This window comes from Mytilus galloprovincialis, chromosome 9 (genome assembly GCF_965363235.1).
Source record: "Mytilus galloprovincialis chromosome 9, xbMytGall1.hap1.1, whole genome shotgun sequence".
Taxonomy (NCBI): domain Eukaryota; kingdom Metazoa; phylum Mollusca; class Bivalvia; order Mytilida; family Mytilidae; genus Mytilus; species Mytilus galloprovincialis.
The window spans coordinates 87,093,504-87,119,686 of NC_134846.1; the positions used below are offsets into that span (position 1 = coordinate 87,093,504).

General features: G+C 31.8%; 1 protein-coding gene across 5 annotated transcripts; it reads right to left on the minus strand.

Moving 5' to 3' along the window:
• Positions 1-3,661: 3,661 nt before the first annotated feature.
• Positions 3,662-26,183, minus strand: LOC143046257 (calcium uptake protein 1, mitochondrial-like). 5 transcript variants are annotated; one of them, XM_076219319.1, is made up of 14 exons: positions 26,048-26,183; positions 21,715-22,028; positions 21,237-21,363; positions 20,215-20,374; positions 19,702-19,739; positions 16,466-16,486; positions 16,222-16,239; positions 13,492-13,603; positions 12,945-13,027; positions 12,139-12,333; positions 10,500-10,649; positions 9,188-9,296; positions 8,506-8,595; positions 3,662-7,163 (listed from the first exon to the last, which is right to left on the minus strand). In XM_076219319.1, exons 2-14 carry the CDS (start codon positions 22,023-22,025, stop codon positions 7,012-7,014), a joined length of 1,566 nt encoding a protein of 521 aa, XP_076075434.1. In that variant the 5' UTR covers positions 22,026-22,028; positions 26,048-26,183; the 3' UTR covers positions 3,662-7,011. The 5 variants fall into 5 exon arrangements, with proteins under 5 accessions (XP_076075434.1, XP_076075436.1, XP_076075435.1 ...); XM_076219321.1 differs by lacking the exon at positions 16,466-16,486; XM_076219320.1 differs by lacking the exon at positions 16,222-16,239.

Consider the following 26,183-nt stretch of genomic DNA (forward strand, 5'->3'; position numbering starts at 1 on the left):
ACTTGTGTTGCAGGTGAGACAACACAAATTTCACAGACCGCAACCAATAACAGCCAGAGATTTACAGGTTTCACATGTTTCCAGCCCTAAACTCTCCACCTAATTTAAACCAATTTTCATGTTGCAGAGACAAGTCTTATCATGAAAACTATAATAGAGCAAACAAAAATGATCAGCAAGCCAAAATCTACCGTACATATAAGAGTTATTGCCTGTAAATGATTATTTCTTTCTTTTTTATACGACCACAAAAAAATGTTTGTGTCATAGTGAATGGATCTCTATAAATTTTTACCAGAAGGTTTAATACCACTAAAGGAAGGTTGGGATTGATTTTGGGGGTTATGGTCCAAATAGTTTAGGAATTGGGGGCCAAAAAGGGGCTCAAAATAAGCATTTTTGTAGTTTTCAAACAATAACTTGTGTTTAGTGGATGAATCTCTCTGAAATTACACCACAAGTTTCCATACCATTAAGGGATGGTTAATAATGACTTTTTGGGGTTATTGCTCAAAATATTTTGGTGTTAGGGGCAAAACTAGAGGCTCTAAAGAGCCTGTGTCGCTCACCTTGGTCTATGTGCATATTAAACAATGGATTCATGACATAATTGTGTTTTGGTGATCGTGATATGTTTGTAGATCTTACTTTACTGAACATTCTTGCTTCTTACAATTAACTCAATTTTTAATGAACTTGGCCCATTAGTTACAGAGGAAAATATTTTAAAATTCACAAAAATTTACAAAATTATTAAAAATTGACTATAAAGGGCAATAACTCCTTAAAAGGTTAACTGACCTTTTTGGTCATGTTGACTTATTTGTGGATCTTACTTTGCTGAACATTATTGCTGTTTACAGTTTATCTCTATCTATAATAATATTCAAGATAATAACCAAAAACAGCAAAATTTCCTTAAACATTTTCAATTCAGGGGCAGTAACCCAACAACCAGTTGTCAGATTCATCTAAAATTTTCCGGGCAGATAGATCTTGACTTGCTAAACAATTTAACCCCCCTGTCTGAATTGCTCTTAATGCTTTGGTTTCAGAGTTATAAGCCAAAACCTATGTTCTATTTTTAGCCATGGCAGCCATCTTGGTTGGTTGGCAGGGTCACCACACACATTTTTTTAACTAGATACCTCAATGATGATAATGGCCAAATATGGTTAAATTTGGACCAGTAGTTTTAGAGGAGAAGATTTTTGTAAAAGATTAGAAACTAGAGGCTCTTAAGAGCCGGTGTCGCTCACCTTGGTCTATATGAATATCAAACAAAGAAAACAGGTTGTCAGATGGATTCATGACAAAATTGTGCTTTTGTGATGGTGATGTGTTTGGAGATTTTGCTTTACTGAACATTCTTGCTACTTACAATTTTGTCTATCTATAATGAACTTGGCCCTTTAGTTCCAGAGGAAAATATTTTGTAAAATTTAATGAAAATTGTTAAAAATTGACTATAAAGGGCAATAACTCCTTAAGAGGTCAACTGACCATTTTGGGCAGCAACACAACAACCAGTTGTCAAATTCATCTGAAAATTTCAGGGCAGATAAATATTGACTTGATAAACAATTTAACACCTTGTCAGATTTGCTCTAAATGCTTTGGTTTCAAAGTTATAAGCCAAAATCTACATTTTGTCCAAATGTTCTATTTATAGCCATGGCAGCCATCTTGGTTGGTTGGCCAGGTCACGCCACACATTTTTTAAACTAGATACCCTAATAATGATTGTGGCTAAGTTTGGTTAAGTTTGACCAGGTAGTTTCAGAGGAGAAGATTTTTGTAAAAGATTACAAAAATTTACGAAAAATTGGTAAAAAATCACTATAAAGGTTCTCCTTCAGGGGTCAACTGACCATTTTGGTCATATAGACTTATTTGTAGATCTTACTTTGCTGAACATTATTGCTGTTTACAGTTTATCTCTATCTATAAGAATATTCAAGATAAAAGCCAAAAACGGCAAAATTTCCTTAAAATTGCCAATTCAGGGGCAGCAACCCAACAACCGGTTGTCCAATTCGTCTGAAAATTTCAGGGCAGATAGATCTTTACCTGATAAACATTTTTACCCCTGTCAGATTTGCTCTAAATGCTTTGATTTCAGAGTTATAAGCCAAAATCTACATTTTACCCCTATGTTCTATTTTTAGCCATGACGGCCATCTTGGTTGGTTGGCCAGGTCACACCACACATTTTTTAAACTAGATACCCCAATGATGATTGTGGCCAAGTTTGGTTTAATTTGGCCCAGTAGTTTCAGAGAAGATTTTTGTAAAAGCTAACGACGGACGACGACATCGGACGCCAAGTGATGAGAAAAGCTCACTTGGCCCTGTGGGCCAGGTGAGCTAAAAATTAGGAAAAATTGGTAAAAAATGACTATAAAGTGCAATAACTCCTTAAGGGGTCAACTGACCATTTTAGTCATATTAACTTATTTGTAGATCTTACTTTGCTGAACATTATTGCTGTTTGCAGATTATCTCTATCTATAATAATATTCAAGATAATAGCCAAAAAACAGTATAATTTCCTTAAAATTGCCAATTCAGGGGCAGCAACCCAACAACTGGTTGTCAGATTTGTCTGAAAATTTCAGGGTAGATAGATCTTTACCTGATAAACAATTTTACCCCTTGTCAGATTTGCTCTAAATGCTTTGGTTTCAGTGTTATAAGCCAAAATCTACATTTTACCCCTATGTTCTATTTTTAGTCATGGTGGCCATCTTGGTTGGTTGGCCGGGTCACCCCACATATTTTATAAACTAGATACCCCAATAATGATTGTGGCCAAGTTTGGTTTAATTTGGCCCAGTAGTTTCAGAGAAGATTTTTGTAAAAGCTAACGACGGACGCAAAGTGATGAGAAAAGCTCACTTGGCCCTTCTGGCCAGGTGAGCTAAAAAGGGGGGAAACAAGGTTTTTCTGATTAATGGACAATTAAGACAATTTAAAAGCAGTGTAAGGGAGGTAATTAAAAAACAGTTAACATACAATGTTTGGTATGTCGGATTTACCTCCCTTACACTACTTGTAAATAATGTATAAAGAAATGTCAGGTTTTGGACTTATTGCAAAAAAGAAGGGGGGTGGTAGTAGTTTCTCAAATTTCAAATTTTTGAAAAGTTTGAAGAAGAAATCTTTTATTGCACAATATTGCATAACAGATTGTAAGATCTTGACATTTGTTTTGTGTCAGAAACTCATATTATGTCAAGAATTTGATCACAATCCAAATTCAGAGCTGTATCAAGCTTGAATGTTGTGTCAATACTTGCCCCAACTGCGGAGCACCTGGTTAAGTCTTGTGTTCCAGAAGGGTAACTATTGAATGATAGAGACTCAGAAGCACACTTCATGAGTGCATATTTCTGTCAGGTGAGCAATTCAGGCACGTAGGAAGTCACAAGTTTTTTGTACTCCCTCACAAAATGACAAATTTATCTCAATCATGAATATACCAGTCCTGGCATTTATGTGGGGAGATGAACATTTATGTGGGGAGATGAACATTACAATAAACAGCTTGTGTTCATCATAATGTCTACCTGTGACTTATTAAGTGTAACATTTCCAAGTTCACTAAAACCTAAAACTCTTGGATACTTCTTCAATAAAACGGTGTTAACAAGTAACAAAATAATACTAATTCTTTAATACTTCAAATAATAAATTACAATTTATCATAGTACAAAGAAAATAATTATGGACAGACCATACATAAATAGTATCTAAAACATTCCTAAAGTGCAACAGTAAACCAGATGCTCCGCAGGGCGTAGCTTTATACGACCGCAGAGGTTGAACCCTGAACGGTTGGGGCAAGTATGGACACAACATTCAAGCTTGATTCAGCTCTAAATTTGGATTGTGATTAAATAGTTGACACAGCATAGTTTTCTGACACAGAATGAATGTGTTCTAATGAACTTAAAATTTTTGTTTTCTCTTAGAGCAATTCACTATGCTGTTGAATATTAATCCTCTCAAAACAAGAATGTGTCCTCAGTACACGAATGCCCCACTCGCACTATCATTTTCCATGTTCAGTGGACCGTGAAATTGGGGTAAAAACTCTAATTTGGCATTAAAATTAGAAAGATCATATCATAGGGGACATGTGTACTAAGTTTGAAGTCGATTGGACTTAAACTTCATCAAAAACTACCTTGACCAAAAACTTTAACCTGAAGCGGGACAGACGGACGGACGGACGGACGAACGAACGGACAGACGGACGGACGCACAGACCAGAAAACATAATGCCCCTCTACTATCGTAGGTGGGGCATAAAAATGTTGGAAGAAATTTTCTTTTTTATTTATGAAATTTCAAATGAGAAAAATTGAACCCAATTTTTTTAATCACATCCCCCTTTCCCTTATTCCAAAACTAATCTCAATTAAAATTTCTAATGGAGTTTGCAACAATAACTACTCATTTAAATACATCATAAAATATTAAGATGTAAAAAAAACTGCTTGTTATCACTGAATGTTATTTATTATAATTTATCAGTTGGTAGTAAAAAGTGAATATACATTGTATATTGTATATAACAAAGATTTAAGTTGATTCTGGACAAAGAAAGATAACTCCAATTAAAAAAAAATCTTGCTATTGCACAATATTTTGCAATTAGATATTTCTTGCTTACTATTCTGGACAAAGAAAGATAACTCTAATTAAAAAAAAATTTGCTATTTCACAATATTGTGCAATTAGATATTTCTTGCCATTGCGCAATACTGTGCAATTGAAAAGACTTGCTTTTGCACAACACTTAATATAATAATTTTAGATCCTGATTTGGACCAACTTGAAAACTGGGCCCATAATAAAAAATCTAAGTACATTTTTGGATTCAGCATATCAAAGAACCCCAAGATTTCAATTTTTGTTGAAATCAGACTAAGTTTAATTTTGGACCCTTTGGACTTTAGTGTAGACCAATTTGAAAACAGGACCAAAAATGAAGAATCTACATACACAGTTAGATTTGGTATATCAAAGAACCCCATTTATTCAATTTTTGATGAAATCAAACAAAGTTTAATTTTGGACCCCGATTTGGACCAACTTGAAAACTGGGCCAATAATCAAGAATCTAAGTACATTTTTAGATTCAGCATATCAAAGAACCTAACTGATTCATTTTTTGTCAAAATCAAACTAAGTTTAATTTTGGACCCTTTGGACCTTAATGTAGACCAATTTGAAAACGGGGCAAAAGTTAAGAATCTACATACACAGTCATGACAGTTAGATTCGGCATATCAAAGAACCCCAATTATTCAATTTTGATGAAATCAAACAAAGTTTAATTTTGGACCCTTTGGGCCCCTTATTCTGTTGGGACCAAAACTCCCAAAATCAATACCAACCTTCCTTTTATGGTCATAAACCTTGTGTTTAAATTTCATAGATTTCTATTTACTTATACTAACGTTATGGTGCGAAAACCAAGAAAAATGCTTATTTGGGTCCCTTTTTGGCCCCTAATTCCTAAACTGTTGGGACCTAAACTCCCAAAATCAATACCAACCTTCCTTTTGTAGTCATTAACATTGTGTTTAAATTTCATTGATTTCTATTTACTTAAACTAAAGTTATTGTGCGAAAACCAAGAATAATGCTTATTTGGGCCCTTTTTTGGCCCCTAATTCCTAAACTGTTGAAACCTAAACTCCCAAAATCAATCCCAACCGTTCTTTTGTGGTCATAAACCTTGTGTCAAAATTTCATAGATTTCTATTAACTTAAACTAAAGTTATAGTGCGAAAACCAAGAAAATGCTTATTTGGGCCCTTTTTGGCCCCTAATTCCTAAAATGTTGGGACCAAAACTCCCAAAATCAATACCAACCTTCCTTTTGTGGTCATAAACCTTGTGTTAAAATTTCATAGATTTCCATTCACTTTTACTAAAGTTAGAGTGCGAAAACTAAAAGTATTCGGACGCCGGACGACGACGACGACGACGACGACGACGCCGACGCCGACGCCGACGCCAACGTGATAGCAATATACGACGAAAAATTTTTCAAATTTTGCGGTCGTATAAAAAGAAAAGAAAACTAAAAACAAGAATATATGTCCCACTAGCATAATAAAAAAAAATATCTTGAAGATTTGGTGTAAGATTTTTGTAAATACTTTCTACATCTGATTTCCATGTTTGGTTCACAGCAAACCCCTTATTAAACCCTAATTTAGCATATACCCTGGTATATTTAACAGTTCACTTCATAATAAAGATGGCCACACCTTATCATAAATCTAAACTTAAACCTGATGGAGGGATGGATGCACATACCAGAAAACATGATGGCTTTTTAACTATCTTAGGTGTGTCATAAAAATTGTAACTATTACATAAAGTTAATCAAGTTAATCACAATTCAAAAGGAATTACAAACCGAAGCCCTTCTCAATCAGACTTATATTGAGTGTATGAGAAATATAATTCTAACTAGTCTAAAAAATTAACAAATACAAAACAAAAAGGACAATATACTTTATACACATTAAATATTGAAATAACAAACATTATACATAAACAAAAAATGTCTATCATTATCCAGAGGCCATACTGCTGTTATTGTTTTAATAAGTTAGGGAAAACAAATAAAAAACAGATACATACAAATGCTATAGTTATAAAATATTCTGTCTTTGCTGCTTATTTGTTTCTTCTCCAGGAACATCGAAATAGGAGAAGTGTCCTAGGTATTAATAGTTCATTATTATACATAATGCTACCTCTACAATGCAGAAAATCTTTGGACACAGTATGGTGCATGGGAAACAATTCCTTTGTTAAACGACTGATATGTTTTTCTTTATAAAAAGGATGCTTCAAATCATACTAATACTTATTTTAATGAACTTTCATGTTTTGCCTTTCTACATATTGGCATAATCATGTCTATGCCCTCCTTAGAAAGTTTGGGGGAAAAAATGAATTGTTATATTATAAATACAAATGAGATCATTCTAAGAAAGCAGAAGTTTGAGATTTTGCACATTTCCAAGCTGCCGATATAAGTTTAGTAAATCCAGTATCCTTAGGTTTCTCTAGTCCTCGCATCACTCTTTGTTTCATCACAGATATAAATTCTTTATTACTCAGCTGGCCATCATCTAAAAATAAAAAAACAAAGTTTAATATTCCAATATCTGTAAATTAATAATGAAGTTTAATACATGTAGTGTATTGTACTGAACTTGATCTTTCTCAAGCACATTGTTATTTGGATAAGAAAAAGTAGACTTTTTATTGAAAGGATATTTTTTGTTTTCATTTAACCTGTAAATAAAGATGCAAAAAAGAGCAAAGTTATTTATAAACAATTGTGTATATTGAAAACATTTTTAAGTCTAAATGTAATGTTACTAAGTTATAAGGTCCCTCTCAAGAGCTCTCTTGTTATAATCCATGAACCCATAAATTTACATTTTAAAGCCATAACTTTGGAATGGTAAATATGGTAGAAGTTCAAACTTGAAAAAATAATAAAAAGCAATGTCTACATGTTGTAAGGTCCTGCACCAAAGTGAAGTTTTCATGTGGGAACATCCATAAAGGATTGACGGATCAACAAGACAAAGCCTACGTGCACAACAAATTTTCTTTGATGTCACAAAACAATAAGTACATCAATAGGTTGGTGGGTATCTTTAATTTTTATCATAAAATCTATTTTTGAAATTATTTTCAGATGAAGTGTCAAATTAACAGCTAACTAATAAGTGCAGAAATAACCTCATCAAATATACTAGGCCTATAGTTTTGTGTGTCAGACGCATTTTACATCTTCACAAGACTCACAAAGGTGCTCAAATAAATTAATTGAAAAGCCAAATAAAGTACAAGTTGAAGAGGGTGGAGGACCAAAAATTCCAAAAGGTTTTACCCAATACCATAATCAATCTTGTAACCAAAGTCAAAGTTAGGTGGTAAATCAATAGGATTTGAAAATTACAAGTATATAAATGAGTAAGCTACAAAACATTCCAGCCATATGCCAAATGTTAACCTCTTTCCCATACATGACAACTATGGAATTTACAGGGAAGACTACAAAATTTTAAACAACCAATTACAAATACAGGTTATATTTACCAATTTCTTAAATATGATTGCAAAAATATAAACAATTTATTTTTATAAAGTTGTTATCAAAATACTCATGTGTAGTCTGTTTTAGGGGGAAACATATTGAAAAGGAGTGGAACAAGACATGACAAAATTACAAGATGTTTTACCATTGTAATTCACATTGGAATGTTGTAATGTTTTTGAACCAATTAACTATCAGTCGAAAGGTGTATTTCCATCCTCTTGTTAAAATGCAAGAAACCAATGCTGGAGAAAGCCTCAAGTATTCTGCCCTTCCTCCCCCTTACATGTTATAAATGTTACAAGTGGCATCAGAAATTGAAGTACTTTTTTCCCCAATTCTATAAAAATCTAAATACTTACTATTTTCATCAAATAATGTGAATACAAGGTCTACTAAATGTTCTGACAAGTCAACATGGGCTACTGTTTTAGCTACATGTACCAAGGTTTCTAAAAAAGAAATAATTTTATTACAAACTTCTATATTAACATGTATTTAACCATAGCTGCATGTCTCAATTAAGGAAGTTTTTTTGCCAATTTTATGAACTTTCTATACAAATCTTTACCTATTTTGAAGGAATTCATTCAGTAATATTTCAGATAATAAAAGAGATAAATGCATTATCTTTTCAATATTCAGTTAAAGTATAAAGATTCAAAGTTGTTTGTAAATTTTTATCATTTTTGGCATAGTCCATCACTGTAACTTACCATACATGGTGAATCTGTAGAAAATACTCTACTGTAACTTACCATACATGGTGAATCTGTAGAAAATACTCTACTGTAACTTACCATACATGGTGAATCTGTAGAAAATACTCTACTGTAACTTACCATACATGGTGAATCTGTAGAAAATACTCTACTTAGAAAATACTCTACTGTAACTTACCATACATGGTGAATCTGTAGAAAATACTCTACTGTAACTTACCATACATGGTGAATCTGCAGAAAATACTCTACTGTAACTTACCATACATGGTGAATCTGCAGAAAATACTTTTTTTACCATATGTTTAAAATTTTATTTTACCTTGATCAATTGATACACCTGCCAGATGATAAAAACTTAAAGCTGTATCTACATCATTTACACTCTTAAGAAACTTCCAAAAACTCACATACTCCTCAAAGGTAACTCCCTGTAAGATAAGAAAAAAATAATATGATATACTAAATATTTATCAAAGATATCTCCAACAGGATCATATTTTAATTAAAGAACCTTAGTGAGCATGCTCACATACCCCACGTCCCCACATTGTCATTGGAGAAATTAAATAAGTATAAGAAAAAAAAATTGTATAAGAAAAAATATTGAATAATAATTTCCTGTCAATATACATAGTATGTCCTTATTATCTACAAAATTTCATGAAATTATGTTGTGTGTTTTCAGAGGAGTTGAGATGACAAACTGTTGCAGAAGTACATTGAAGCAAATAAGTTCAAAGGGGCATAACTCCTAGAGAGAAAATTGAACCGTAATTTCCTGTTGATATGCACATCTACATAGTATGTCCTTATTATCTACAAAGTTTCATGAAATTCTGTTGTGTGGTTTGAGAGGAGTTGCGATGACAAACTGTTGCAGTAGTACATTAAAGTAAATAAGTTCAAAGGGGCGTAACTCCTAGAAAAAAAATTGAATCGCAATTTCCCGTCGATATGCACAACTACATAGTATGTCCTTATTATCTGAAAAGGTTTCGTGAAATTCTGTTGTGTGGTTTGAGAGGAGTTGCGATGACAAACTGTTGCAGTAGTACATTAAAGTAAATAAGTTCAAAGGGGCGTAACTCCTAGAAAAAAAATTGAATCGCAATTTCCTGTCGATATGCACAACTACATAGTATGTCCTTATTATCTGAAAAGGTTTCGTGAAATTCTGTTGTGTGGTTTGAGAGGAGTTGCGATGACAAGAAACAGGACTGACGGACGGACGGGTCAAAAACATTATACCCTCCGCAACTTCATTGCGTGGGGTATAATAATAGGTTGGCATTTTTTTACACGAAGAAAAAACACAACATTGAAAGTAAATTACAATTACTATAGAGAATTACTATATCTTATCAATGTAACTATAAGTATGCTCATTGGACATGTTTATGTATTGTATATTTCAAAAGCTTTAGAAACTGGCATTCCATACCACAGAATTTGTTTGACTTGTTTATCTATTTTGAGCAACTAGTAAACTCTTCTTCAATTAAGGCAATATGTATTTAAGAAAGAAATATTGTGTTTTTTTATAAATTTGTTATGGTATGGTGAAAGGTCAGAATTTTACATATAAAAAAAACTAGAGGTACAATATTTATACATGCATATATTTTTCATACCTTTGGATCATCCTTGAACTTCTTTTTAACCCTTTTGACCATCCTGGATTTTTTGCTGTCTGGATATCCTGCATAGGTTAGAAGTATAGAGGCAAAATCTTTCTCTGATATAGAACCATCTTTCTCATATCTGGGATCATATCTTGCAAACTGAAATTTATAAAATTGTTTTTATTTTGCATACCACCTTTTTAGTACAAAATTAACTTGTATTATAATAAATATAGATAATAAATGTTTTTTCAAACAAAAGGTTGCTTCTCAGCTACAACCTCATAGAAAGGCACAGCCCTGTACTGTTCGAATCAGTGTTTACATAACAGTTCAATTCATGTCCTCTGCATCAAATAAATGTTAGTTTGAATAAAAAGAGAAATGCAATAACTGTCAATCATAAGAAAATAATTATACTACAAATATATTTTAAAGGAGTAGGGGCATTATGGCCTGGTTTTGGCCCAAGAAAATAAAAGGTATTTCAAATTGGCGCATAATGTTAAGAAATGCATAGGATCAAGAAATATAAATGAAAAACACAAATATTTTTATCTAATGACATCACAATTACGTCATAATAGGTACCGTTTTTACAAAAATGGTGAAAAATACAGAATTTATGCAATTTTCTATCTTTATTTCCATTGTGGAAACATCGTGCGCAACCAAGAAACAACAAACTAATTTAACAGAAGCTTTATTATAACTATTGACATAATCTCACCAAATATAAAGTTGTTTCTTGGGTGCACACATACTTTTTCAATCTAAGATATACTTAAAATTTGATGAAAAACAAGGAAAATCACAAAATTTTATAAAATATGCAAACTAAGTCATGATTTGTTGCCATGACAACTTGTGCAATGTCAAATTTGATTTGTTTTTCTAAATACCTTGTACCTTAGTCAAGTTTGCAGTAATTCAAGATTATGAATGATTACTTTAAAATTTGCAGTAATTATCTATAACATCATTTAAATGATTGAAATAGAAAATAATGTCAGCCATATAGTTGTGAAGAAAAATAAAGAACTGAAGAAACATCTCGTAAATTGGTTTATTGTTACAATAGTAATTTTGGGGCCAAATAAGGGCCTTATTGCCCCTACTCCTTTCAGGATAAAAACAAAATGTATACAATGTCCTCATGCCTTACTCATTTGAATGTTTCTAAAACTGTATATATTTTCTAACAAATTTGTAAATATGCAAATGTGTATGCTATATAAAGTACATATGTATGTGAACAATTTTAAATTTGGCTGTTTCTAATATGCTGAATTTATAGCTTTGCTATTCTGTAACATATATTTTTTTGACAAGACGACAATGATGACTATAATAATGGATTGGTTTTGAAAATCCAGTAGCAAGTACATTTCAGGATGAGAACATATAAACATTATATCAATATGAACTCTTCTTTAAATTAGATTAAAGAACTAAGTCCTTTCTTTATTGTACTTTATCACAAGATAAGTCTGCAGAAAGAAATGTTCCCCAACACATTATTCTGACTACTCACTTTAAGATGATGCAAGCTTAGCAAAAAAGTCTAAGACAAAACAAAATACTATCAGCAGCAGACTTGTTATGGACAAGTATGGACCTGAAAACACGATAAACTATTTATACTAACCTCGATCCTTAATACTTCTTTTGAAACTTCTGCTTGAAAATCTAAGAACTCTTTGACTGTTAATTTCTTCTCTCCATTTTGTCCAAAGAAGTAGGTCATTAAAGCTGAGCTGTAATCCTTCATTACACTGCCTGTTACAGCATGATCCCTGTGTCGACTTCCGATGGTGGTCTGTGCTCGTATTATCTCTTGTACCTATATGTATATACAAACATCAATGACATGCCTGTGAAACATAAACTTCACAAAAAACATTATATGCTAGATTGCATTTCTAAATATAGACAATGCAATATCCCATAGGAACTTTCTTTACGGCTAAAACTGTGCCATTTTTACTAGGAAGTTTCATACCAATTATATTATATCCTAGAATGGAAAGTTATTTTGCACTATTTTTTTATTTAAAGGTCAAAACAGAGTATATTTTCAACATTTAAATGCCCCAAGCTTCTAAGAGTTTAAACTTATACTTGAATATTGTACTACCCTCCTTTCACTATGGGTCTTCTTCAGAAATTAATTACACTGCCATATATGTGTATATATATATACTGGCAACATTCCCCAATTATGTCTCTATGAGATGAAACATAGAGATCATATCTGGGAACCAGTACATAAACAAAACAAACTACTATGAGTATTATATATCTCCCCAAAAGAGGTGCAGTTTGTGAAACAGCTGTATTTACAACATGCAACGTATAGTCAAAATTCTTCTTTTAAAGAATTGTTTGAATATAATCTATGGACACCACTTACTTATGTAAGTAAAATTCTTATACCCCACTTAAAATGTTTACCTTGTCAAACTCTCCTCTATCAACATCACCATCTCCATTCAAATCAAACATTTTAAAAGCAATCTGAAAATTTCTTGGGGGAGCTGTAATAAACAAGATGTAACATGTATAATATGCATTCTGCTAAATTTGTATTCTCTATCTGTAGCACATGTATGTCTTTGAATTCTGATTTGATTTCTGTGTGTTAACACCACTTCTTAGCACCACTTTGGGGCTATTTCGTGGCAGCCAGTTTTTATAGGTGTAGGACCCTAGTCAATTAAGATTGGAGTCGAGTGCACCGGCACAGGCAGGGTTTGCACTCACAAACTCAGTTTTGACTGGCTAGTGATTACAGTAGTAACTACTTAGACCACTTGGCCACCGCGACCCCTCTCTTTTTATTCTGCAGAGATCTCTATGATTGAAGTCTATGCATGTATTCTGGCTATAAAGAGTCCCACTGATGATTTTATCAAAATTTTCTGTTGTCAACTTATGATTATAAATGGTTTGTTGAAAGCCTGCTATCATTTTTGGTTCATCTTTTCAGTATGTTACTTACTTGACAACACTGTTAGAAGGAAAATGTAGTCAGAAAAAGAAATCAGTCCACTTTCTCCCAACCTGTGAAAAATGCTATCTTCTCCCAACTCTGTATCCACATGCTTTCCACGCTAGAGAATAATATAAACATAAAACAGTGAATACAGATATGTGTCTTACCCCGATAGGTATACAAATAAATATTAATAAAACTTACCTAGTTTATATTTCTAAAATTCATCTGACCAAAAATAGAAACATTGAATAATAAATTTCTTCAGATTGAGTAGATCATCAATATGGATTAATCACTCAGAATTTTCTCAATTTTCCTAATTTCGTTTATGTAAATAAAAATGTTTTTTTTTTAAATTTGTTCAAACTTTTTGTTTTAAGTAACAGAGCAAGGATATCTGATGATGATTGTGGTTATCAACCATGATTTCTAACGGGAATCTTAAATATATAACTTATCCAATGTTTGCTTAAATAATTGGCCATGTACATCATTTTTTAGATGATTATTAATGATATATTTTTTATTTCTTTTAGCACTGGTGGTAGCTATGTTTGGTGGTGTATTAGGGAAAAAAGAATAGTTTTAGTCCAAGTTTAATAACAATGGGCTCTTTACAAGAGTTTTCAGATTTTTTCTCTACCTTTATGGCATATTTTCTATCTTAAGAAATGTTTAAATCAATGTGTGTTGAACGGATTTATCCACAGATCTTAGAAAAGATGAACAATGTGTAATTTGACAGCTTTATGGTTTATGTAGGAGTTTACAATTAGTCTCAGATTTTCAATTTTCATTCCATTCTTGTGAAATCCTGAATACCCATTGCTATCCTACATGTCCTAGTGATGTTTAGTAGAAAATAAGAATTACTGCTACTTTAACTGTGCATTTATTTTATAATGTGCCTTCAGAAAATATCTCCATCATTCATGGATCAACACAATTAATTTCAGCAAATAATTGAAAATACAAACAGTGTTGAATTATCCCCTGCAGATGCACATAATCTTTTTACAAATTAAGGGCAATTATTTTTTGGGGGTTCCTGATAACTTATCATAATATCCTACAAAAAATATAGGCATCAGAAAGCTAACAATGTACTTTCCATATAATTTTTATTTCCAAGGGTTAATTCCTGACAAAAATAAGTCAAGCACTCTTCCAAGACCTTGCTGATTAAAACTTGTCCCAGACATTACTGATACAAATTTCATCATGATATGTAAGCCTGAGTGTAATTACCATGCAATTTTCCATATAATTTAAATTTTCAAGGGACATAACTCCTTTTCAAAAAGTTGTTTGACTGTTTTACTTACTTGTATAAAGATTTTCCAAATAAACTCCTGATATAAATTTCATATAAATATCGAAAGAATTTTACATAATGAGCATAGCAAAGAACTGGGTTGATTTGAGGACAAAGATATATAACTTTAATCTACTTTTACTAAAATATGTGGTTAATCCATGAAAGTGGGATTTTCCAAGCTATAATTAGGCAGAGATATTGAGCCATTACTATCTGAGATTTGGATAATGCTGCATCATAATTTAAAACGTGAAAAAATTACAATCAATCAATCAATCAAACTAGAGTACTGTGACATGATAAAAAATAAGTATAACAAAAATGATATTTTTTATTTACTTCCCCACAAACTATTATAGTTTCATTAACATATTCTATACAATATTTGTAAACTATTTAATGTTTCTAATCAGGTGTTGTTGTTGATTAAGGCTCCCCTTCCAAGTCATTTTCAGGAATAGACCAAAAACAAACAGAAGTTGTGTAAATTCTCATAAAAATATCCCAACAAAGGTGGAGAAACATGTCTCCTCTTGAAAGGGCTAGGCAATAACTCACTTCTATATACACTTATACTTACAGTCAAAGTTCTTAGAATCATTTTGTTCAAGACAGCTGTTTTACATTCTTAAACAAACTGTCAAGAAATTTAACTTTACTTAGGTAGGGCACAATTTCAACATCAATGAAGAAAACAAACGTAATAAGAAAACAAGAATGTGTCCATAGTACACGGATGCCCCACTCCCACTATCATTTTCTATGTTCAGTGGACCGTGAAATTGGGGTCAAAACTTTAATTTGGAATTAAAATTAGAAAGATCATATCATAGGGAACATGTGTACTAAGTTTCAAGTTGATTGGACTTCAGCTTCATCAAAAACTACCTCGACCAAAAACTTTAACCGGACGGACGAACGGAGGCACAGACCAGAAAACATAATGCCCCTCTACTATCGTAGGTGGGGCATAAAAAACATTTTAGGATTCTTCAATGCATGTTATTGCTATTATGGTGGCTGAAATAAAACATGCAACAATTCATGCATGTTATGTAATGCATGTTTTTAGTATATTTAAGTCAATGCACAGTCCTTTCATTTTTTTTTAAATTCAATCATGCCACATTCAAGAAAGAGATGAATCGGATCAAATCACAGTCACTGAAAGGGATATATTTCTGAAAATAAGTTATTATTCAAAATAGTGAAAATTTATCATCAGTTATAATAACAAATTTTTAAGCAAATTAACAAGCAAAAAGCAGTAAACTGAATTAGAAAAGAGGGTTTCAATAATCCATACTAAAAAATGCCTACTACAATACCAAAAGATTTTATCAAAGAAAAGTTACTATACTATATTACTTACTACATAAGACTTACAATACAAAAAGATATCTACTACAATTTACCTTTTTCATTTTGCTCATCTACAAAAAAACTTTGAACTTAAAACACCTCACAACATCTAATATATATATATATAATTTTTTAAAATATCTTTTAATGAAAAAAAAACAAAGTAAAGAATGATATTTTTTTTAAAGATTTAGCATACGATAAAAAAATCTGTTTTAAAATTCAAAAGATGAAAAATATAAAAAATGGATTATTAAAAATCCTCAAGAAATGTTAGTAAAATGGTAAGCCACTCACCAACTTTCTGAAATCATCCTTCTATTGATGTTAAACAAAGCACATTATTCAACATTCTTTTTTAATTCATATACAATATGATTATATGTAGCAACAAACATCTACACAAGTCAGCCAAACAAATTCAACCTAATCTTTCTATTGCTAGCCAATATTTACAATCAGGAAGGGGAGATAACCCCTTTCCAATGATTAGTTTATATGGCCTATGACTATGAATGATGCATTAAAGCCTAAAACTTTACATCTACATTAGACTACACAGCCTATAACCAGTTAAGTCAGAGTCAGTCCACACAGAATTATTTAGCAAGTTCTGCTTGAACATGTCACACGAAGAAAGCTCAACTTTACATACTACTCTCGGATCCTGTAAGATTACAGAGTATACAAATATATATATATATATATATACAAACTATAGTATACAAATATATATATACAAACTAACTATAAAAACATGCACAAACTGACTGATTGATTCATTTAGTTCTATGGTCGTTGGTCACATTACAGGGATGGATCCAGCGGCTTTAAGTTATCTCAAATTAACCGAAATTAGGGTGCCAACAACCCAGGAGAAAAAAAGGGGGGATCCAACCATATGTCTCCATTCAAATGCATTGATCGTAAATAAACACCATGTGAATCCGCCACTGTGTTACTATTAGAAAAAAATTTGTAAGGGTTCCATGGAACCCAGTGTCTCGCCTACTTTTGCTGTTAATCAGACTCAACAAAAATGAAGAAAAACATCAATAAAAATTTCCCTCTCTATACTGTCTTTTGATTGAAAGAAGCTTCCAAGTTTGGTAAAAAATCCAGGATAGTTTATGAATCTAATAAATGTTTTATAAACTTTAACTGCAGACTGTATGTAATGTTAACTGGAAGAAAAACTAAGTCCATTTATAAGTAAAATACGGAAAAAGTGAATTTTTTTTTTTACAAAATTTACTTCTGAATAATATCTTATGATCAGAAACAAGCTTTTGTCTAAGTTTGGTAGAAATCCAGGATAGTTTAAGAACATTATAAAAATTTTAAAAACTTAAACCACAGAGTGAATGTTTTGTTTCTGGCAAAAAAACTAAGTCCATTTATAAGTGAAATACGGAAAATGGAAATTTATTATTACAAAATTTTTTTCTTGATACTATCTTATGATCATAAACAAGCCTCTGTCCAAGTTTGGTACAAATCAAGGATAGTTTATGAAAGTTATTAAAATTTTAAAAACTTTAACCACAGAGTGAATGTAATGTTTCCTCGCAGAAAAACTAAGTCCATTTATAAGTAAAATACGGAAAAAATGGAATTTTATTTTTACAAAATTTATCTCTGGATACTTTCTTATGATCATAAACAAGCTTCTGTCCAAGTTTGGTAGAAATTCAGTATAGTTTAAGAAAGTTATTAAAATTTCAAAAACTTTAACCACAGAGTGAATATTTGTGGACGCCGCCAATGCCGACGATGACGCCAACGGAATGTAGGATCGCTTAGTCGAAGGCTCGACAAAAACCTGATATACAATGAATGGTTTTCCCTTTTTATTAGACACTGGCAGATATCTATTGTATATGAAAAACTTTAACCTTTTTTCAAATGGTATATCCTAGTATTGATGGGCTGAAGTGCTGCAGACAAACACAAACCATCTAGCAACAATCTTACATGGGTATATTTCAACTATTCTGGAGTGTTATAAGAAAATATCAACTTACTTAAAATAGTTCAGGGAGATATCACAGGTCTATTTTACTTTGACAGATATTAACCTAGTTTATGCATGTGGTACAGGAAGATTTGATCGGCTTAAAATAGTACAGGCAGATTTCCGTTATTTTTATGTGGTATAGGATATCATCCCACTAAAAATGGGTACAGACATATTCACCAGCCTCATCAAGTGGCCAAAGAGGATAAAACTTAGTTTTATTATGTAACCTTTAGGGTTGAAGGTATTTCATTCATACAAATGAAGTTCAAGTGATATGAAACTTGCGTATTATCTGTAACCACTTTGTAAACAATTCTATAGCAAATATCTGTTAAATATTATTAAATCTTTTCATTAACGGTTCTAGTTTACATGTTTTAGCCCATATGTTATATACATGTATAACATTTTAATTGACATCAGGTGACAGCAAAATTCGAACAGACCCATTGAGCAAGGTGACCTAAAATGATGAAATACTGAAGCAAAATAAGAAAAATAAGAAAAGGGGATAAAAGCAGGACATTTTACCTAATATTTTAAATTAAAAATAGGCATCTGCACCTTAGTTGCTAATATACCAACCAACTGTGAACAATATGTCAAAGAAACAACAATAAAAAAACTAAAACAGTAAAGTGTGTGTATGAATAATACTTAAAGAAATTGAATAATAAGTATTAACTAAACCTTATATTTCTCTTTTTTTTTTTATAAAATTAAAATCTCAATTAGTTTTATCTAAAATTGGAATAGATTTCTTCAATTTATGATATAACTTTTTTGAATTTCAATAATATCTTCTCATACATTTCCTATGAAATCCAAAGACATCCATTCCGATTAAAATTTCGTTTTTTTTCCAAATGATATATTTAATTAATACAAGGCCAGATCTTTATTTTCTACAATTTGCATGTATTATACTTTATCTTTGAAAAAAAAATATTAATGAAAATGCACAACAGATCTCCTTAATGTTTATTAAACAACTAAAGAATATTTGTAGACAATTGACTACTACAAAGGACTGCTTATACCTGACAAGGCTAATAGGTTTATCAAATAAAACATATCACAAGATAACTATCATTTGTTTCTCTTACAATTATTAGCCACTATAGTCTGTATTATCATTTTTTTCTAAAAGACAAAGCAATAGAAAGGTTGCAATTGACATAATTTCATTAAAAGTTACTTCCCTTTTGTCACCATTTGGAGGTCTATAAATTCCGTTCATAAATAAGCCAACTTCAACTCGTCATACTGACCACTAGAATTAAAGCAATATTTTAAATTCCTTTTCCCCTTGCTTGATTCATCACTACTTTCTAGTAAGGATCTTTTATCAGACCTGTTTGAACCACATGTTTCAAATAAGAAAATAAACTATTTCACCCTCAAATATTGCAGTCAAAGGGAAATAACTCATATTCATATTAAGTCATACTGAAACCTTTCTATCAAATTATCTTGTTACCATTATGTAATGATGCTAATTTAAATAATTTACCTGTGGATCATACTTCATAAACTGATCTAAGCCTAAACCTAAAATAAAAACAACATTAACTTTACAGGATGGAGACATGGTGACATTAAAAGTTTTTTTTAAATTGTATTGAAATTTGTTTATTGTTGAAAGCTGTCTTTTTTCTTCTACTGTATGTCTTTTATATTTTGTGTAATATTGGCCTATACACCACATTTTATTGAAACTGATATAAGCCAGCCCTAATTATCCATTTGCATTTGTGTCAGACTGTATTGGAACCAACCATCTGGTTCTTATAAGAAATTACAGAGATAATTTAATAACTGCGAAATTGTGATGAGATTTGCTAAAAAATCCTTACAATTTTGCACTACAAAATGTATTAGTATACTGCATTTTTTTAAATCACAATAATTCATCTCTATTATTCAACAATTACAATTATAAATGAAAGCAAAAATTTCAGAATTTACACAAATGAACAAATTATGTAAAATAAGATTTTTAACTTTTACAATAATTGCTACCTACCTTCTGGTTGTTTCATTCCTGGAGTAATAGATCTAACAAAGTCTTCTGGTGTCATATATACATCTGATGCTCCATTATGATGTACCTTCAGTGTAGCAAAGTAACGAAAAATTTTGTCTGGAGTAGAGTATGCCCGGATACGATTTTCATATTCAATAACCTGCAATTATAGTACAGTCATTCAATAACCTGCAATTATAGTACAGTCATTCAATTACCTGCAATTATAGTACAGTCATTCAATTACCTGCAATTATAGTACAGTCATTCAATTACCTGCAATTATAGTACAGTCATTCAATTACCTGCAATTATAGTACAGTCATTCAATTACCTGCAATTATAGTACAGTCATTCAATTACCTGCAATTATAGTACAGTCATTCGATAAACTAAATATATTCATTCTTCAATTTATAAGTGAGAAATATAAAGATGGGAAATATGAAGCATACTGCATCTGTATACAAATGTATGAAGTATGAAGCATTCAGGTTTTTTACCTTTTCAAATTTGAAACTATTTACAAATAGTTAACATTGTCTCCAGCGCCAGATTAACAGTCCTATTGGCTTTAAACTGGCCTTTAAAATATGTATGTTTGCATTGTTGCGCCTGTCCCCAATTCAGGAGCCTCTGGCCTTTGTAAGTCTTGTATGATTTTTAATTTTAGTTTCTTGTGTACAATTTGGAGTTTAGTATGGGGCAGCGTTCATTATCACTGAACTAGTATATATATTTGTTTAGGGGCCAGCTAAAGGACGCCTCCGGGTGCAGGAATATTTTGCTGCATTGAAGACCTGTTGGTGACCTTTTGCTGTTTTCTGTTCTTCTATGGTCGGGTTGTTGTCTTTTTGACACATTCCCCATTTCCATTCTCAATTTTATGTCATGGTAATAGATATAAAATCAATATGAACCTGGATGCAGTATGTATCCTTATATAGAGAAAATAAACAAATCTGTGTGAGATCTACAGCTTAATGGGGATGAGAAAGTTAAGAATGCGTTGGTCAGTTTACCCTTCTATCTCTAAAACCAATTTTCTGTGTCTTCTTGCGTTTGCCTTCCTCTACTTCATCAGAATCACCTTTATCAACTTCTTTTGATGAGGCTTCAACTTTCAACCATTCTTCTAAAATAGTTGGTCTGAAAAAATCTTATAGTTTTATACATGGAGCAATAGAATGTTTATTCCTAGATAAAAGGAAAAATCTGACTATTTATCAAAATAGCATTCTGTACTGAATTTTTTGGTCTTCTCTGTATTCAGACCTACACTTATATTGTAGTACCAATAATAGATTTCAAAAATAGGATATTATTACAAATCTAAAATAATAATGAAAAATACCATTCATTGTTTATATTCAAGTAATGATATGCATGCATATTCCTTTTTCCATTTTCATGGATTGAGTAGTGAAACCTGGTAATCTTATAAGTCCTATTAATAAACATTGACAAGAAATCTTAAAAGTTTTTCTATTGAATATTTACCCTCCAAATAACACAAAACACATTGATCCTGCACACATTATATGGGTGAACCACTTTAATTTTGACCATGACCTTGTTTTTTTATGACCAAAGTCAGAATAACCGGCTGGTTTTTCAGCTTTCTCCGGTCTTACAGCCTCAGAGTGTACACAGCAGGATGGCTGAATCCTCCATGTCAAATGATTGTTATTATTTAGGTACGGGTGAATAAATCTAAAGGATGAAGTCTTTGTATTGAATACAACACCGATAGTTTTTCTTTGGGTTAAATTCACCAAGCCTTTCACAGTTATTCCTGTCGATCTGTACATTTTCTGAAATAGTAGAAAGTATGAAAAAGTTAATACTACATACATGATATATAACCTTAAATAAAAGACAATAAATTAAGAAAGGTTGAAATATGAAGCATGGATTAAGTCTAAATTATTGTTTTAAAGGAGCTCATCAAATACAATACTTTTGATTATAAATCCACATCAAATCTGCTATAAAACAAGAATGTGTCCAAAGTACACGGATGCCCCACTCGCACTATCCTTTTCCATGTTCCATGGACCGTGAAATTGGGTAATTATCTAATTTGGCATTAAAATTAGAAAGATCATATCATAAGCAACAAGTGTACTATGTTTCAAGTTGATTGGACTTCAGCTTCATCAAAAACTACCTTGACCAAAAACTTTAACCTGAAACTCCCACTTTCATTTTCTATGTTCAGTGGACCGTGAAATTGGGGTCAAAAGTCTAATTTGGCTTAAAAATTAGAAAGATCATCTCATAAGCAAAAAGTGTACTAAGTTTCAAGTTGATTGGACTTCAGCTTCATCAAAAACTACCGTGACCAAAAACTTTAACCTAGACGGACGAACGGAACCACAGACGGACGGACGAACGGAGCCACAGACCAGAAAACATAATGCCCCTCTACTATCGTAGGTGGGGCATAAAAAGATTGCATTCAACTAATCCCTCTATTACATTTACAAGGGATCAAGTAGGATAAACGGTACTGTAGTTCCAGAATAATAAATCGGTTAAATTTTCGAAGTAAATCGGTTTATATATACAAAAGTTGACAGATCGACAGGTTGACACTTTCAAGGTTGACAAGTGAAAAAGTCGACAGTTTGACAAGTGTTATAGTGGACAGGTTGACAAGTGTTATGGTAGACATGTTGACAATACATGTAGTTAAGGTCAACAGGTTGATAAAAATGAAGGTCGACAGGTTGACAAGTGATAAGGTTGACAGGTTGAAAGGTTTAATTTTACAATTAAGGAAATATTATTTGAATTCAGAACTTTTTTTTTACAGTCTCCATTTTTCACAGTGAAATTGTCAACTTGTCGACCTGTCTACCAGTAACTAATGATACTATTTTACACTTTATAAATGCATTCATGTAGTCAACCATAACTTACTTTTTATTATATTAAATTGTCAACTTGTCAATCTGTAAACCATTAAGATATTTACATTTTTAAAATTGTCAACCTGTCGACTTGTCAACCCGTCAACCAGTCAACCATAAAAGTATTTACATTATTAACATGGTTAACCTGATGACATGTCAATCTGTCTACCAGTTATTTAATTTTTATCGTTGTATAATTCAAATACCTTTATTGCCCATGAAAACACACGCGTATTAATTTATTATGAAAGCCGGAACTATAGTACTGTATATCCTACTTGAGCTGCGACAAGAAAACATTTTTTATTAAATATAAACAAGAATGTGTCCAAAGTACACGGATGCCCCACTCCCACTATCATTTTTCATGTTCAATGGACCGTGAAATTGGATAAAAAATATAATTAGGCATTAAAATTAGAAAGATAATATCATAGGGAACATTTGTACTAAGTTTCAAGTTGATTGGACTTCAACTTCATCAAAAACTACCTTGACCAAAAACTTTAACCTGAAACATGCACTTTCATTTTCTATGTTCAGTGGACCGTGAAATTGGGGTCAAAAGTTTAATTTGGCTTTAAAATTAGAAAGATCATATCATAAGGAACATGTGTACTAAGTTTCAAGTTGATTGGACTTCAACTTCATCAAAAACTACCTTGACCAAAAACTTTAACCTGAAACATGCACTTGCATTTTCTATGTTCAGTGGACCGTGAAATTGGGGTCAAAAGTTTAATTTGGCTTTAAAATTAGAAAGATCATATCATAAGGAACATGTGTACTAAGTTTCAAGTTGATTGGACTTCAACTTCATCAAAAACTACCTTGACCAAAAACTTTAACCTGAAGCGGGACAGACGGACGAACGAACAGACGAACGAACGAACGAACAGACGGACGGACGAACGGACGCACAGACCAGAAAACATAATGCCCCTCTACTATCGTAGGTGGGGCATAAAAATATGCATTTAGTCTTTTTTAATATACTGGCAGAAATAAATTGATAATTTTTATTATTATATTGATAGATGAAGAAATTAAACATTTGTGAGGAAGGGATTGTGTAGTTTTTATTATTATATTGCAATTGATAGATGAATAAATTAAACTTTTGTAAAGAAGGGATTGTGTAGCTTTTATTATTATATTGATAGATGAAGAAATTAAACATTTGTAAGAGCAAAGGAAATGCACACGCTATAAAATGATAATAAATACAAAGATTTTTCACCTTTCCTTTGAAGGATTTATTGAAACAAAAACATGAAATATTATTTCCATTCTAACTGTACAATTCATGTTTCCTGATAGGACCAACGTTGGCTGTGGCTTCATCCTAAGGTAATACACTATGTAGAACATCAAATGAGATTAACTAGGCGCATGTTCCTTGTTTTATTGCTACAATAACATCCAATTAACACCTTCAACTTTGTACACGCGTCAGACTATACAATTACATGCGCCAGAATATACAATCATAGTAAATAGCAGCCCTGGTACAGCTGGATAGTATCATTTTCAAAACAACTGCACATGCAAAATGTAATAATCTGAATAGTTACTCAACTTAAAAAATAGCCAATACCGGATACAAGACTATGAGCAATGTACTTATTGTGTTTTATTTTTGTACTATCAATTCAAAGTTTACTTTCCACAGCAGTCACTGAGAGTGAGAGAAGGTATTTCACTTTGTATCTTATCACTGTTAATTTTAGGAGGAACCCCATTTCTAACTCTTTAAATATTAATTTCCTTTGGGTCAGTGGGCATGACTCCTTTCCGTACACACTCCTCTGTTTAAATTGAGATCGTTCTTAATATAATAAGACGTTTATCAACATCTAACGAATTTTTACTTGAGTTGTATTGTATTGCGATTTTGACGGCAAAATACTTCCGGAAGAGAGACAACTTGAAACGATAATATGGAAGACTCCATTTTGCCTGAAGGGGTGTTATAGGTAAACCTTTACGATGTGGACTATATTTATTTTAATTTAAATGATGCATATGATTTAAAAATTATGGAACAACAATAACCCTCAATAGCAGACAGGCATAGAAAGAATCCCATGAGTTTCAAATTAATCAAATCAAGAAAACTATACACATGTGCATTAACACATAAACAAACCCGCGACTTGCGATTTTGAACAAGAACGTTTATTAAATGATATGATGAATGTTTCTCCATTTCTTTATGAGAGTACAGTATCAAATATCAGTTTCATAACGGTAAAATATAGAAAAACTTCACTTCAGTTCTTATATGACAGAAATAGAATTATCGGAATTCAGAGAACTCTCGCATTTATCAAAACTGGGGAATTCCCTCTGACGTGTTTCTAAATTTATAAAAACACTAAATATAAATACTGCTTAATTCTGATTTTCCATGTTGTTAAAAATATGCATATAAGTCAAGGGAAATATCAAACATGAAGATTATGAGAAGAACATTACAGGAAAGTTGTTTATATTCAATCCTTTTGCTTGTTTTTACCTTTTAAAGCAATGATTTTGCTGAATGTTTACAATAAAATGGTTGACGTGAGGGCATGCAGCCCTGAGTCGACGGAAAAAGTCTACAGATTCAAGCAATCGTATCCCAAAAAAGGAACCATTGCAAGATGCTCTTGCATCATTTGTGTGCTTAAGATCTATAAAAACCTCACCTGATATGCATTGTATAATGCAGAGAAACAAACATAAATATGAGCATAAATGTAACAAAAGTTCAAGTATATATATTTATCAAGGATTATAGTAAAAATATTACGTCGACATTATCGTACTATAGTATCAAATTATTTGTGTATATAATTCCATCTTGAATCTTGTATGATTTGAAAGACAGTTTTTAAACAGAAGAAGTTTGCACACAAATATTGCAGCCTTACTTTCAGTCAGTAGCTCCTTCAGAGCTTCGCAGGCATTCTCAAATTTCGTTCCTTAGCCCAGGGCAAATGTTTTGATTAATCTGTGTCCATTTGCAACTACAAAGTTAGTTTAATTATTGCGTCTCCAAAAGCGTTC

Excerpts from the sequence above, each read along its gene's own strand:
- LOC143046257 (XM_076219319.1), bottom strand. The coding sequence starts at position 22,025 with ATGTACAGATCGACAGGAATAACTGTGAAAGGCTTGGTGAATTTAACC. Across the intron at positions 13,028-13,491 it reads CCTTCTAACAGTGTTGTCAA|CTCCCCCAAGAAATTTTCAG; the intron begins GTAAGTAACATA and ends TGTTTATTACAG. Across the intron at positions 10,650-12,138 it reads AAGAAGTATTAAGGATCGAG|TTTGCAAGATATGATCCCAG; the intron begins GTTAGTATAAAT and ends TATAAATTTCAG.